At 43.0% G+C, this 16339-nt stretch overlaps 1 protein-coding gene across 2 annotated transcripts in view; it reads left to right on the forward strand.

The window, feature by feature from the left end:
* Positions 1-6041: 6041 nt before the first annotated feature.
* LOC147880093 (Ribosomal protein S8e family protein) overlaps positions 6042-16339 on the forward strand; it is a 28653-nt gene continuing 18355 nt past the window's right edge. For both annotated transcript variants that reach the window (XR_015540656.1, XM_087371685.1), the window contains exons 1-2: positions 6042-6128; positions 6222-6341. Coding sequence is in view for 1 of the 2 variants with exons in the window: in XM_087371685.1 (XP_087227811.1) it covers positions 6126-6128; positions 6222-6341 (123 nt within the window). In the remaining variant the exon portion in view is untranslated. The remainder of the gene's footprint in view (positions 6129-6221; positions 6342-16339) is intronic.

Here is a 16339-nt window from a genome sequence, read left to right on the forward strand (position 1 = left end):
ACAAGTTTGGACACTATGAAAGAGATTGCCGCAAGAAGCAGTACGACCAAGGCGGTCAATCAAGCAGTAATCGAGGAAATTTCCGAGGAAGAGGAAATCATCGTGGTGGACATTCTAGTCAGAGTCATTTTGCAAATGAATAAGGAAATATGTTTCTTGCAAGCGAGGAATTGCATCAGACTGATACAATGCACCTAGACACTGATTTCAATCCCAAAGAGGATTACAGTTATCAAGTCGACCAAGTGGAACAGGATCCTTGGTACATCGACAGCGGTGCATCATCTCATATGACAAATCATCAAGAATGGTTCGTAGAAATGAAGCCATTAGAAGGTCAGAAGAATGTCATCTACACAGCAGACAATACACCGAATCCAGTTCAAGGAACAGGTGTTATCCCTATGAACAATTTCACTGGTACAAAAGGATTAGTCAAAGATGTGCTCTATGTTCCGAAGCTTAGCAAGAACCTTTTGTCAGTTTGTCAAATGACGGAACACAACTACAAAGTCATCTTCGACGATGATGAATGCACTATTAAAGACAAATAAAAAAAGATGTCAGCTAGTAGCAAAAGGTGTCAAGGAAGGACGCTTATACAGAATGCTAGCTACAGTACCAGATAAGCATGCCATGTCAGCTCAAATGCAATAGATGCCACTATCTGCAAAATGGCACAAGAGATATGGTCATGTCAACTTCAAGTACTTCAGGAATCAGAATATGGCAATTGGGATTCCGAAGCTATAGTTTCTTGGAAAAGTTTGCGAAGCATGCTGCTTCGGCAAACAAAAGCGAACCCACTTTGTCAGAAGTACCTCTCGTGCATGAGGTATTCTTGATTTGATTCATACAGATGTATGGGGTTATGCCCAGACCCGCAGCATCAATGGTTCACTTTATTACTTGACCTTCATTGAGGACTATAGCAGATATTGTTGGGTCTACTTTCTGAAAGAGAAATCTGAAGTGTTTTCCAAATTTCAAGAATTCAAAGCCATGGTAGAAAACCAAACAGGCAGAAAGATCAAGGTCATGAGATCAGACAGAGGAGGTGAATACATGTCTTCAGCATTCATGAACTTTTGCAGAAATCACGGCATTCGAAGACAATTCACATGTGCAGATACTCCTCAGCAAAATGCAAGAGCTGAAAGGAAGAATGGGACTTTAGCAGACAGTGCTAGAGCAATGCTTAGTGAAAAGCATCTTCCGAATCAGTATTGGGTAGAAGCAATAGCTACAGCAAACTACTTGCTTAATCGGCTTCCTACCGAACCGATACAGGGTATGACTCCTTATGAAGCATTCACTGGACACAAGCCACGCATTGGGCATCTCCGCATATTTGGTTGCATAGCATATGCCCACATACATGATGATCATTGCAGGAAATTGGATGCGAAGTCACGCAAATGCATCATGGTTGGCTACAGTGAAGAAAGCAAAGCATACAAATTGTATGATCCCATCAACCGCAAAGTCATTATCTCCAGAGATGTAATCTTTGATGAGGAATCAGAATGGAAAACCTCACCTACACAGGAGATAGAAGCATCGACTTCACAGTCATCTACAGAACAGGTTGATGAAGAAGAGCAAGAATTGCCAGCAACACCCCAAGCAGCGCCACAGCAGCTTAGACGGTCTACTAGGGAAAGCAGACCACCAGCCAGATTGACATATGCTCAGAAAGGCAAAGCAATTCAGGTGGAAAACACCAACTATGCTCTTATGACTACCATCATGGCTATAGAAGAGCCAGTGTACTTCAAAGATGCAGTAGACAAGCCAGAATCGCAAACTGCTATGAATGAAGAAATGGATGCTTTGTATAAAAATAACACTTGGGAATTATGTGACCTTCCACCAGGAAAGAAGGCCATAGCAAACAAATGGGTATACAAAGTGAAGTACAATCTAGATGGCAGTATTCAGAGATACAAAGCCAGATTAGTTGCAAAAGGATTTGCACAACAATATGGTCAAGACTATGGGAAATTGTAACAGATTTTGCATCCTCTGGGACACTGACTGATGAGACTTATGCTTCAATAGCAAAGATGGATTCCATACGGTTCTTGATATCACTAGCGACACTCACCAAATGGAATGTGTATCAGCTTGATGTCAAGAATGCATTTCTCAATGGTTATCTAGACGAGGAAGTCTACATGCAACAACCATCAGGTTATGTTGAACCAGGAAAGGAGAAAAAGGTTTGCCATCTCAAGAAAAGTCTCTATGGCTTAAAGCAAGCACCCAGAAGTTGGTATAGCAGAATTGACAAGTATTTTGCTGGTTTGGGATACATGAAGTCCAATGCAGATCATACTCTCTACTACAAAGTTCAAGGGGAAGACATTACTATTGCACTTTTGTACGTAGATGATCTGATTGTGACAGGAAGCAAGGATAGCTTCATCAGAAAATTGAAACAAGACTTATCTGCAGAGTTCGACATGAAAGATCTTGGATTTATGCACTATTGTCTTGGAATTGAGTTCTGGAGAGATTCAGATAGCACATTCATGAGTCAGCTCAAGTATGTTGATAGTCTCCTGAAGAAGTTTCATATGGCAGATTGCAAGATTGCAGCCACTCCCATGGAACAGAGTTTGAAACTTACTAAAGATTTAGAAAAGCCTACAGTCAATGACAGATACTACAGGCAACTCATCGGATCTCTTATATATCTGACAATCACACGACCAGATATTTGTTATGCAGTAAGCTCACTAGCACAGTTTATGGCAAATCCAAAACAGTCTCATTGGAATGCAGCCAAAAGAGTCTTGAGATACATCAGAGGAACAAGACAGTTTGGGATAGAATACAGAGGAAGTCATCTGCGGTTGCATGGATACTGTGATAGTGTCTATGCCGGAGATCATGAGACCAGGAGATCGACACAGGGATATGCATTTTTCCTTGGTCAAGGTGCTATATCATGGTTGTCAAACAAACAGCCAACTGTTTCTTTGTCTTCAACTGAAGCAGAATATAGAGCACTCACTACAGGTGCATGTGAGGCTATATGGCTCAAAAGACTATTGTCAGAAACAGATTACTTTGATGAGTCAAAGCCAACAACAATATACTGTGATAATCAATCGGCTCAAGCATTGGCAAAAAATCCAGTATATCACTCCAAGACAAAGCACATTGATGTCAGAGAGCACTTCATCAGAGACAGAGTGTTACTTGGTGACATCACTCTGCAGCATTGTGATGGCAAAGAGAATGTTGCAAACATCTTTACCAAACCACTCGATAAAGAGCTATTCGAGAAACACCGACTAGCTCTTGGTTTGACGCAGAGGAAGGACATTCCCATTAAAGGGGTGTGATGGAATGTAACGCTCAGTCCTTCTTCGATTCCCCAGAATCATCATCTTGAGGGAAGGCCTACTTCATGATGTTGATCTTGAGGGAAGGTGTTGAGAGTTCACACTCAACATCATGTGATCATGTGTGCATAGCACCATCACGTGATCATATGTGCATAGCACTAACCTTATAGAGTGCTATAAAGGAAAGGGTTAGAACCCCTAATCCTAACCCTAACCCTAAAAGGGTTTGTATATATTCTATTTTTTCAACTAAATCTAGTGTTGATACTATATCATTGGCATAAATTTGCCAAGAAAATTCAATGCACATGAAAAGAGATGGTGCATTGATGGATAGACTCGAAAAGCATGTCTATGTTTTAGTCAAAGCAAGCATTGAATCATATTCATGAGCTTGAAGTTCATGAACACCTTTGCTATGAATATAGGTTTTTCTTTGTAGGAGATAGCAAAGTCATAAAGCTCACAACTATCTTGAATATGAATACATGTCTACTTTGGTGGAAACATCAAATGTGACAATTTGGACATGCTTTGTAATAGTCCATCTCACATTGAATTTGAGGCTCATTTAGCCCGCACATTAAGAGCCACTAAGTCATGTGATAATAATCAACATATCTATTTAGTTTTTTAAAGGATTTAAAATTCAATCATCGTGAGACTACAATTGTTGTGATTAGCACATTGTAAAGTACATCCCTCCTCATCCCAACTGAATAAATAATTTTTTGCACAACCAATTTGTATTCAACGTAAAGAGCCATTTTTCCATGGTTGCACAAATTGCATCCATAGTCTTGATATCTTAAAGATTTCAACCATGCTATTGGGCATGCTTGCTTCTAGCAAACACATACATCCCTTCCTTTATGAGCCCCTTGAGGTGTTACTTTTATAACAACCTCATCAAAATCCACTCTTCTTGGGGCTCTCTAAGTACTATGGGAAGGCTCTTTATTGTATATCACCTCTTCATTCCTATTGAGCGCTATGTAATCTAGCTTTTGCCTACTCAATCATATTGCCAACATGATTTGCATTGGCCTTTAGGATACTTGTGCTTGCTCAGTCTCTACAAGGTAAAATGCAAAGACGGTTGATTAGCATGCAATAGTATGATATAAAGGGCATCTACCATAATGAAGACATACTTTGGCCCTTCCTATCTATGACATCTAAGGATTAATGGGATAGAAGGCTCTTTAATATCAAAAGATTGCTCCCCTTCATGCCAAAAGTAGCGCCATGCAAAGTGGATGCATGGATGCCTTGCCATTGGAGTCTCCTTCATGATCATGTGGTCCAAGGTTGGTACTCCGTTGGTAGCACTGTGTAATGAGTTGTTGTGCCCATCAACTCATAAAGCCTTTGTTCTAATGTCCTTGAGCCTTGACTCCTTTCTATTCCCTATGGATCGAACCAACACATTCAACTCCTTTGCTATAGTTGTGGTCCCTTGTGAATAGATTTCTATTCATTTTCATTAAAACTATGATAATAAGGGTCAATTTGCTCTAGTCCTTAGAAGGAATTCAAATTTGTTCAAATGCAGGAGCATATAGTAATGAGTTAGTGCAACTATGCCATGTGCATATGTCATTCAACAAAAAGTATACTAATGAGCCTAGTGCAACTATGACATGTGCACATGGCATTTAACAAAAAGTATAATAGATTTTAAAGTCCAATTGCCAATACCAAAAGTCAGGGGATTTTGGACATATCCTTTGATGTTGCCAGTGCTAGAGAATATGTTAAATGCCAATAAACAATGAAAAAATCATGGATATGCAAACATACCAATGGTTATAGAGATGATTATTCTATTACCAATGTTTAAATAGTCGTGTCAATATAATGTGAAAAACTTTTGACTCAACCATGAGAATAAGGTCTAAGAACAGCATTATGAACACCTTAAGCCCAAGGCAGTCAGATAGCACACTAACGACATGAGACCAAGCAAGACCCCTAGTGGAGTGGAATTGAAGGTCTTGAAAGGGATAAACTTAACATAACTATCTCAATTGTTTTTAAGTTATTACTTATGTTATGCATAAAGTTGTCATAATAAGAAATTTCAGTTTTTTTTTCTTTTGTGCATAAAGTGGTATATCTGTACATGTGATGTCAGTTCTCCGAGCTAACAATTACAATGGCTTCCTCTTTTCAAGCACTTTGAAATGAGTACCTACTACCCATATTGTATAGCTTCCTTGTATTGTTTCCAGTTGGTCTCGAGCTTCAAGAATACATAACAAAAATCTTGATTAAAATAGCATTCCCATGGTTCACCTTTAAGCTAAACCCCGATTTTCTACATTTTAACTTCTTTCCTTCACAAAAGGTGCTTAAAGTACCTATTTTAACGTAACTAAACCCTCTTGAATCCCCATCTCTTATTCTCTCTCTCTCTCTCTCACACACACACACACACACGCACACACACACACACACTTTTTTTTTGTGGGAATACACACACACACACACGTCACACACCCGTAAGGGCCCAGCACGGCCAGGTCATTTGTCTGGATTCAAACGAGGGCAGCCGGGGCAAAATGCCCTATACTTGAGAGTGCTCCTCAAGTAGGAAGTCAAATCTTGACTCCGTAAACCCTTTACTTTTTTTTTTTTTTTCAAAGACCTTAAACCCTTTACTAATCAGGTTTAAGTAGGAAACTTGTTTTAAAATCGTCCTCTTTTCTCATGAGCTCCTGAGCTGAAGAGATTGCCATTTGGACAACCTTCCTCTGAAGAATCACCATGGTACGAAGGCCTCATCATTTGCCCTTTTTTCTTGAAAGAGAGCTGTAATCTTCTGTTCAAGATGGATTGATCTTGTCTTTGGAAATCTTACAGCCTCAGGGAGAGCATATCGAGTTGCACCGCAAGCGGTATGGATACCGCCCGGATTACTTTGAAAGAAAACGCAAGAAGGATGCCAGGGAGGTGCACAAGCGCTCGGCCTTCGCTCAGAAGGTACGCTGCCAATATCACCCTTCTTAAACGATATCACCCCTAGAGAACAAAGTGAAATTTATTGCTTGTTTCACAAATCGGTTGGAGACCTGAAACGCTTTCCAGAGACTCAATGCAGCATCGCTCGTGTTGCCCAGGATCTCTATTTACATGTTGTGTGCACAGTTTTTTCTATAGATGAAACCCGGCCATTCTTGTTCCGGTATTTGAACGCTCTTGTATTCAAATTCGCAGGGTCCTATGGTTATTAATCCTAGGACGGTACTAAACGCTCGTCTCAAACACTTCAATTAACTCTTATTAATATTATTTCGAGGGCTTTTGTAAAAGTCAATCATCCTTTGTTGAATTGTCGACCAACGACGGCCATACTTTGACTCCTTTGTACTGTCTCTTAATAAATGATGTGCACGTGCGTGTTTGTTTGGAATTATTTGTTTATTGTCTCCTCTTTGATAGAAGCTTGGTACAAAGCTTTTTGTAGAAGTGGATGCTCATGTCTGCTGTCTGCTTGGGCGTATGGATACAAATTTGTGCATGTTCCATCCTGTCGTTGATGGTTAGGATGTTATGTTAAGACACTGTGTCCAAAGGGTTTATAGAGGGTTCTACCAAGGGTATCCATTTTTTCTTGTTCCTGAACAGTCCTGCAGACCAGCATGATCCCTTTCAGCAGATACCCGCAATGTGTAATGGAGTTGATGGTTTTGGCAATGAGGAAGGGTGAAACTGCACTGTTCATTCTGCTTTTATAGATGAGTTTGGACATCTTTTTGGATTCATCTAGATATATGGTCTTACTGCTAGCCTTGGCTGCCTTGTGGCCATTAGGGCAGAACGAGGTCTAGGTCAGAATTTCAGGTCCTGAAGTATGCAACTGTGCACAGCAGAAAACGCAGACAATTCTCTTTAATACACAACAACAAATCTGATCCCACTAACTCTAAATGAAAGGAACTTCCAAAATATACTCAGTTTAGGTCACCACAAGACTGGCTGAACTGCTTCAGGGTGAAGCTACAGACATCTAGCAGAGTGCTGGCAAATACAGGCAACTGAGACTCTGCAAAACGGAGGTATAGATGTAGATAGAAGGGCTCCAGAAAGTCTACGTGGAAGCACAATTGTTACTTAAATTACTCAATAAACTTAGAATTTCAAATTAGAAATTAACAAACGTTCACATATTTCACACATGGTCTAGAGTAGAGAAAGAGGAAAAGCAGAAGAATCGGGCACCTGATGGGGTGTGAATGAGATACACCCCCTACCTGGGCTGATTACCAGGTATATTTTTGTATTACACTGATGCTCTGCTTCAATTACAATAGTGCTCTTGGACAGAACCTGGGGTAACCTAGAAGACCTAGGATGTGATCATGGAGTCCAATGCATACACAGTGATCTCCCCAATGAATGAAAAATGGAAGAACTCAATACATAAAACTGTAGAAGACCTAGAAAGTAATCACCGGCAGCCCCCAGGATATCTGGGTGAAGAAAGTCCCAAAATCCTTCTGAGTGGAGCCCCCGTTCTCAGCAAAATATTGGGGCTGGGTGCTGTAATAACACTACATTGGTACCATTCTAGATGTCAAGCTCTGAAATACATAGAATTCAGATTTGGAACAGTTAGGGTTGGAATTGCAGGTTTGGAAATCCCTAGAAATCATTATTTTCAACGTAAATATGATCAAAGCGATTAGAATTCAAGGTGGGTTGCTTAGAAGTAAAGGGATTTACTTCTAGAATTTGTAAAACGAAAACTGAAACAGAGAAGAGCAAGCTGAAACTGAATCGCAAATTCAGTGGAAGGAATGATTACTATCACACACGTTTGATAGGTTTATCAAACGTTTGAAATATGTGTGGTTCACCTTGAACTCATATAGACCACATTCTGTTCTGAAGGCTCACTCTTATTTGATGGTAGCGTGATCTTAGGTCTATCTTTGTAAAGTAATTGGCTCCCCTCAGCTCTTCAAGTAAATCATCAGTTCTAGGGATAGGAAATTATCAAATCCCTGTAAGCAATGCACATCCCATATGAGCCATCCTTCTTCTTAACCAAGAGAACATGGGAGGCAAAAGGAGACTGATTTTATGTGATGAAACCTTTGTCTAATCAATGCACATCCTATATGAGCCATCCTTCTTCTTAACCAAGAAAAATGGGAAGCAAAAAGGAGACTGATTTTATGTGATGAAACCTCCGTCCAGACTCCAAATCCTTGACTTGCTTTGCTACTTCCTCCCTTTCAGCCCTTGGAAGCCTATAGGGTGCCCTATTTATATGTTTTGACCCCAGCTCAAGATCAATTGCATGGTCCACATCTCTCTTGGGACATAAGCGATGAGGAAGATCAGAAAAAACATCCGTAAACTGCTGCAGCAACTCCTGGATATCCTTGTCCTCCACCATCAGTCCATTGCTGTCCTCTGTTTTAGCTAAGTGCACAGCATAGAGTCCACAATCCCCCTTGAGGTCCCTTGCAAATTTTGAGGATATGACTGTCACCTTAGGAGGTTTGAAGCCCATAAGTGTGATCTTTTTTCGAGAATGCAGAAATTTCATATACATCTTGTCCAAATCCACAGAGAACTCTCCTAAGGTCCTCAGCCATTCACAGCCCAATACAATATTAATAGGTCCCATATCTAGAACATGTAGATCTCCAATAAAGGTGCATCTCTAGCAAGTTTAACTTGAGTGGCTTGAAAACATTGTTTGTCTATGGAGTGCTTCCCATTAGCCACTTCCAACTTTAAGCCCATGATCCAATGTAGATGGGTTCGATTTGACTGCTTGGACTGTCACGAGCATCCACACGCCCGTGGCCATGCTAGCTAGTGCCAACGAAGGCAACCAAGTCAACGGCCACGTAGACGTCCGTACAGCCATTCAAGAAGCCCTGCGCAATCAGCAATCAGCACACAGTCTACAGGCAGTCAACGCCATGTCATCGCAGGTAAAACACGCAGAGTTGACTTTTTGGTCAAAAGTCAACGCGTTGACTTTTGGGGGTCAAAGTTGATTTTTTGATTGACCAGGTCAACGGTCGGCGTTGAACAAGTTGGCTAGGCTGACCTATCAGCCTATAAAAGGGCAGCCTTTGGCCCTCATTCTTCATCCACTCCTCAGGCCTTCAAGCCTTCAGAGCAGCAGAGTCAGGCCTCCCCGCAGTAGACCAGTAGGGTAGCCTCAGCCTCAGCCTCTTCAGGGATCTAGTGAGGATTCACCTCCTCTAGGTAGTCTAGTCTTCTAGTTTTGCAGTGAGGGTTTCAGCCCCTCCATACAGTTGTATTCAGCCCTTTTGGGCATTCATTATTCAGTTGTATCTATTTCCTCTTTGGAGGTCCACTACATTCTCTCCCTCTGATTCTCTCACTCACATCCATAGCTCACTTTGTGTATTGAGTGCATCATCTTGCAATTGCAGTTAGTACTGGGCAAGGAGAGTGAGGATAGTCTATCGCCCGCTACATGGATAGATTTGGAGTTGATGAAGTTATGGGTGCTTCTGTTGGAGGCCAACATCTCCTGATGTCACATTGTAGAGGGAGAGGGCCTTGCTTGTGGGTGTGCCTGCCCCGTGAGAGGTTAGGGTAGTGAGGGCCTGTGTTGTGGGTATGCCCGCCCCCTGTGAGGGTAGGGTAGGGCAGATCTGCCCATTGTGGGCCAATCTAGGCTTGGTGAATGCGATGGGTCAGCCCTTGCTGTGGTGCACTTTGCTGAGCAGTGATGAGGGCCTATGTGGCTGCCCCTGGAGCTGCAGGTTTTCCCTTATGAGGCCTTGATAGGCTGAGGTGGGCCGAACTGTTGGTCGGCCACGTTTGTCCTGTTGGTTGGCCCATAGGCAGGGGGTTCAGCCCCCTCTATTTAGCTGCGTGGCAGTTTGTTAGAGTGCTGGAGGGGGTCGGCCCTCTTGGAGCAGCTTTGTCGGGCAGAGGGGCAGGGGTTCAGCCCTATAGGCTGCATGGCAGCCATCTCATAGGGCAGGTTGCTGAGGCGACTCACCTAGTGGCAGAGGGGGAGACTGGCTGTATGGCAGCCCTTGTAGGCTGGAGGAGGTGGGTCGACCCACCTTGCTGGCTGGTCGGCCCCTAGAGCAGGGGGTGGGTCCCTTGTTGCAAACGACTAGGGAGGGGAAGGCTGCCTATATATAGGCCCCCCTTCCGTCACTTGGTGGTATCTCAGTTCGGAGCAGTTTTGGCCTATATACAGCAGAGGTTTTCCCCATGGTTTGGAGTTTTGTCCTGAGGTCCCTTGCATTTCTCTTGGTCTCTCTCTCTTCTTTCCAGTTCATTTCATGTGTGGTCTGCTCTCTCTCTCCATTTCTGTTCAGATCCGCTGCACTTCTCACAGTTTAGCCTCTGGAGAGATGCTGTACAAGACAAATTGAGGGTCCCAAAACACTTCATCATTCTCAACACAAGATTTTCCTTCTGAATCTCTTCCAACATCCACATATTTATTAACAATTTCAGCGTTCCATTGTTGGCATGCTCTTGGGCAATTGGACGTAGTTGCCATGGATCATGGAGGTGTCCCATATAGAACCACTTGGGTCAAATGGAAAGGTATTCTCTTTTTTGGATCCTTGTATGATGCCATCGTCATCTTTGCCATCATTCTCACAATAATGAAATTATGAATTTGCATGTGGATGATCAGAGGGTAGATCATCATCAACCTCTAGTATCATGCTGACTTTTGCCCCTGCCCTTAGCCTTGCATACACTCCAATGCTTCGGGGCCCACTTTTCACCGCATAAGTAGCACATATTGTTCTTTTTCCTTCCATCCATAAGGGCCTGAGATAGTTGCTTCACCACCTTCTCCTTCTTATCACGTAAGTCATCCCCGAGGGTAGGCTTAAATGAGGCCTTTGCATCCTCAGGATTATAAGTTTTTGCATGCCCCATATTACTGATTGAAGAGGTTGTAGATGATGCATGAAGCTTGTTTTCATCAGTAGGACCACCTTTGATTGAAGGCTTGGTGCCAATACCCAAGTTCCGTTCCTTCAAATTGTACTTGGGTTCATATGACTCAGCCAATTGCATGGATGAAATAGTCTTCCAATTTTGTTAGTACTTAGTCCTAGTATGAGCCTTGTAGGTCAGGTCAACCATATGGTTGACTTGGGGGTATTTTCCTCTTATCCATTTGAGCAGTACTACGTTTTGCTCCAACTTGTTGTATGCTTCCTGCACCATTGCTTCCTGCACCCAACAATGGTATTAGAGCAGGTTCTCTTGCTCCTACCTGCCTTCCCTCGTGCTCTCCCATTGCTCCTACCTGCCATTTTGCTCTAGCTCAGTCCGGTGCCTCATTTCATTGCCAGAAACCTATTTTTTTGAGCAAATAAACAGTATAATGACTGTTTTATGACTTTTTGAGGTCTGATTTCAACGTTTTTTGAAATTTTTGAGTTGCCCGCATACAAACGACCTTGTCTTGCACCATTTTGGCCGGAAAAGAATTGTTTGTACGACTGTACGGACCTGTACGGACAGGTGAGCGATGTTGCCAGGAATCCGTACGACTTGTCAGAAGTCGATTTCGAGCACTTTTGAACTGTTTTTGGAGGTTTTTTGCTCAGATTTGGACTCTTTTCAGTTATTCGGGAATTCCTCCAGGTGCTCCAACTTGCTCTAGCACCATTTGGCTGGGATTCTCTCCCTCTTGACTTAGACCTGCCTAGTAGAGTTGGATTTGAAGCTTTTCACCCTCTTTTATGTCACGTTTGCACACATTGTATTGACATTGAGGTGATTTTGCTCTAGCGATTGGGGCTTTTGTGTCACATTTGCAGATTTTGCAGTGACATTTGCTCCTTTTGGTCACATTTTGGGGCTTTTGCAGTATTTGCCCTATTTTGACTTCATTTCCACTCCGACATTTCCACTCCGACACTGGGGATTTTGGATCTATTGCTGACAGATTACGGGATATTTTTGTAGGTTATTTTGTCACATTTGCTTTATTTCAGCAAAATTTGGGGCTTTTGGTCATTTGCCCCAAATTTGACAGCTTTGCCCTTCCAAAAATTGGAGATTTTGTCAATTTTGTTGAAATTTGCAGTGACATTGGCTTGGTATAGCCAATTTTGGGCATTTGGTAGATGCATGAACATTGACATTGGCTTGGAATTGCAGCACATTGAATCACATTTGCAACTTGCAGCACAATTTGGGGCTTTTCCCAATTTGCCCTCTTTTTGGCATATTTGCCCCTCAGATTTTGGGGCTTTTGCCAGATTTGCTGTCCATTGCAGTGACATTTGCTTTATTCACCTCAATTTGGGTATATTATGCATTTGCCCCTTGATTTGGGCTTGTTGTCTTGTCATATTTGAGGCACGCAGCCTCCATCTGGGACATTTATAGCTCAATTGATTATTGGATACACTTGCAGACATTTGTCCCTTGTTTTGGGCTGATATTTTTGTAGGACAGCTATCTTTGGCAAGGGGGTCCTTTGACCGGACAGATATTGTTTTGCAGGTCATATTTTTGGAAATAGCACGTGCATTTAGCTCATTGTTTGAGCAATCAACTTTTGGTTGGTCATTGCCTGACATTTGCTGTCATTTTTGGACAGGCAGCTCATTTTGCAGTGAAAGCCTTGAGGCTACTCTTGAGCGCACATGTTTTTCTTCAGGGATTTATTTTTGCTATGGAAAGCAACGATTGGATGGGTATGTTCTTAGTTGAGGGCAAGCTTGATGGACCTAATTATCCCATGTGATCATACATGGTGAAACATTTGCTGGTTGCCAAAAATTTTTGGGGTATTGTCTCAAGATCGGATCTTCGACCTTCCTGTGTGGCATCCACTTCTACTACTGCTACAGCTGATGCAGCTGTTATAGCCACTTTTGGATCTAGTGCCACCGTTGGTGCAGCTGTTACAGCCACCTTTGGATCTACTACTACTCCAGCCACACCTCGAACATGCCAGATGGGATGGTAGAGATGCCCAAGCACATTCTATCATTGCTTTTTTAGGCAAGAGACATATCATTTCTCACATTCAGTCTTGCAAAACATCAAAGGTTGCGACATCTTGGCTCACCTTTACAAGGTTCGCAATGAGGCATGTGTTGCTTTCTTATGTAGGCAATTGCAGAATGTCAAAATGGAAGAGGGGGACAGCATGGATGCATACATCACAAAAATCAAGGATTTTCAAGAGAGCTCATTAATGTGGATGAAATTATTTCAGATGCTCAAGTAGTGTCCACGACACTCAATGGACTTCCCGAGTCCTACCAAGGGTTTGCTACTACATTGAGGTTGGTTGCCATGGGCAATCTCAACACTTATACTTTCGACCAGCTTGTTTCCCTTCTCGTGCGAGTCGCACAAATCGTGCTGCCTCTCAAATTGCAAATCAGGCTTTTTGTCGCTAATCACAAAAATAAACGAGAGAACGGGCGAAATTACAGCCTTCTGGAGGCTCATCAATTGCTGGACACTCATCTAATTTTGCACCGTCCGATGCAAAGAAGAAAAACAACAAACGTTTCATTATTGCCGAAAGCCAGGACATGACATTTCTGAATGTCGCAAGCGCATCGCTTCTGAAAAGAAAAAGCAGCAAAAGGGACTTGCTATCACTACTACTGCTGCTGCTTCAGATGATGGTCATGAGGCAGCAAACATTGCTCACCATGAGTGGGCTTTCACAGTGACATGCTAGTACCATCTAGAGAAGCATGCTACAGCCTTGTCTGTCTTAGATTCTAAGTCAGATTGGTGCTTTGACAGTGGTGCTTCCAAGCACATCACTTCTTGCAGATCACTCTTTCAGACATTGGGGGCTGCTCCACATGGTGGCACAGTGACATGTGCCAACAATGCATCATATCCTGTGAAAGGGATTGGCCAAGTCAAGGTCACTTCAGTTTCAGGTGATACGATCACGCTCATGGACGTTTTGTCCCTTCCAGGTATCAAGAAGGACGCCATCTCCATTGTAGCCATATTTTTGAATGGCTTTTGGGTTCTCTTTGATGGTTATCGATGTGCTGTGTACGACAACCGGTATGATGACATCATAGTACTTAGTGGGTCACTTTCTTCTGGGCTATATCATCTTGATGTTTATGACAATCAGCCTGCTATGGAGGCAAATTTGGTGGTTGAATCAGTAATTTCAGAGTCCCACTTATGGCATGCGAGGTTGGGTCACCTCAACTATAGAAGCTTGGTTAAAATGCATTCACAAAACATGGTGGTTGCTCTCCTACCCATGCGTGCACTGGTTAAACATGTTTGTGAGGTATGCTTGTTGGGCAAAATGCACCGTTTCTCATTTTCAAAGGATGGGACAGTTGGTGCATCCAAGAAGCTTCACCTTGTGCATAGTGATGTGCGCGGGCCGATGCGGACAACATCTCTTGGGGGCTACCTTTACTTTTCTACCTTTGTGGATGACCACACCAGGTTTGCTTGGATATATGGCATGAAGGCCAAATCTGATGTGTTCCCATGCTTCAGACATTGGCTTGCCATGGCTGAAAATGAATCAGGGAACAAGCTCCTTACTCTACGCACTGATAGGGGGGGAGAGTACATGTCCCGTGAATTCTTTGATTTTTTGGCAGCTCGGGGTATTATTCATCAATGTACATTGCCTTATACTCCGCAGCAGAACGGGCTGGCAGAGAGGAAAAATCGGTCAGAGATGGAAATGGGCAGGTGCATGCTCAAAGGAAAGTCTTTGCCAAATAAGTTTTGGTTGGATGCTGTCATGTGCTCCAACTATGTGCTCAATCGGCCACCCAAAAAGGCATTGAAGACTATCACACCTTACGAGGCATGGCACGGTTGCAAACCTGAAATTTCTCATATGCGGGGGTTCGGGTCATTGGCTTATGCTCATGTGCCATCTCAGCTGAGGCACAGGCTTGAAGACAAAGCTGTAAAATGCATATTCATTGGTTATAGCGCAGAGAGCAAGGGATATAGGTTGTATCATCCCAGCACGGGCAAGGTCATTGTCAGTAGGGATGTATTCGCTGAAAATGTGCCTTTACCTTGGCTGGAATGCAAAAAACAGCCTACTGTTGATTCCTCAGATGTCTTTGATACATTGTTGCCTCTCTTTCAGTCACCCACAGAGTGTGTGCCATACGCTTCTACCAGTGCACATCTTCCTCCAATAGTTCTTGCTCAGCGTGATATGCCTTTAGTTGATGATCATGCTATGGAGCAGGCAGTTGCATAGGAGAGTGCTGTCATTAAACAGCAAAAATCAGTCCCGAGATGGCTTTTGGACACCCTCAGGGACAGCAAACAAGCTGAGCCTTGGCCCTTTGCCAACCCGCACTGGAGGTGCGCATAAACAGATGCATGGCAACTATTTGGCTGTAGCTTTGGTTGCTACTGCTTGCAATGAGGAACCTTTATGTCACAAGGATGCCTTTGACAGCAAGGAATGGATGGGTGCCATGAAAGCTGAGCTTGAATCCATTCATGCAAACAACACTTGGGAGTTGTGTGACTTGCTAGCAGGCAAGCGTGCCATTGGCACGGTGGGTCTACAAGGTGAAAAGGAAAGCTGATGGTAGTGTTGACCGCCTCGAAGCCCGCTTGGTTGCAAAGGGATATGCACAGCAGCACGGCATTGACTTTGAGGAGACCTTTGCTCCCACCTCACACATTACTACTATCAGGTGTGTTATTGTTATGGCATCTCATCGGCATTGGGAGGCTCATCAGCTGGACATCAAGGCTGCCTTCCTTCATGGTGATCTTTAGGAAGAGGTCTATGTCACTCAGCCACCTGGTTTTGAACAATTAGGTTCTGAAAATATGGTTTGCCGGCTAAGAAAAGCACTCTATGGCTTGAAGCAGGCACCCGGGCTTGGTATGCAAAGACACATGCATTTTTGACAGCCCGTGGCTTTCAGAGTAGCCCAACCGAGGCCACTCTTTATGTCCGAAAGAGTGCATCAGAATTTTTTATTCTGATTTTATATGTGGAT

The sequence above is a fragment of the Dipteris shenzhenensis genome, chromosome 33 (genome assembly GCF_047967505.1).
Source record: "Dipteris shenzhenensis isolate YYH24624 ecotype China chromosome 33, Dip_SZ_1.0, whole genome shotgun sequence".
Lineage (NCBI taxonomy): Eukaryota > Viridiplantae > Streptophyta > Polypodiopsida > Gleicheniales > Dipteridaceae > Dipteris > Dipteris shenzhenensis.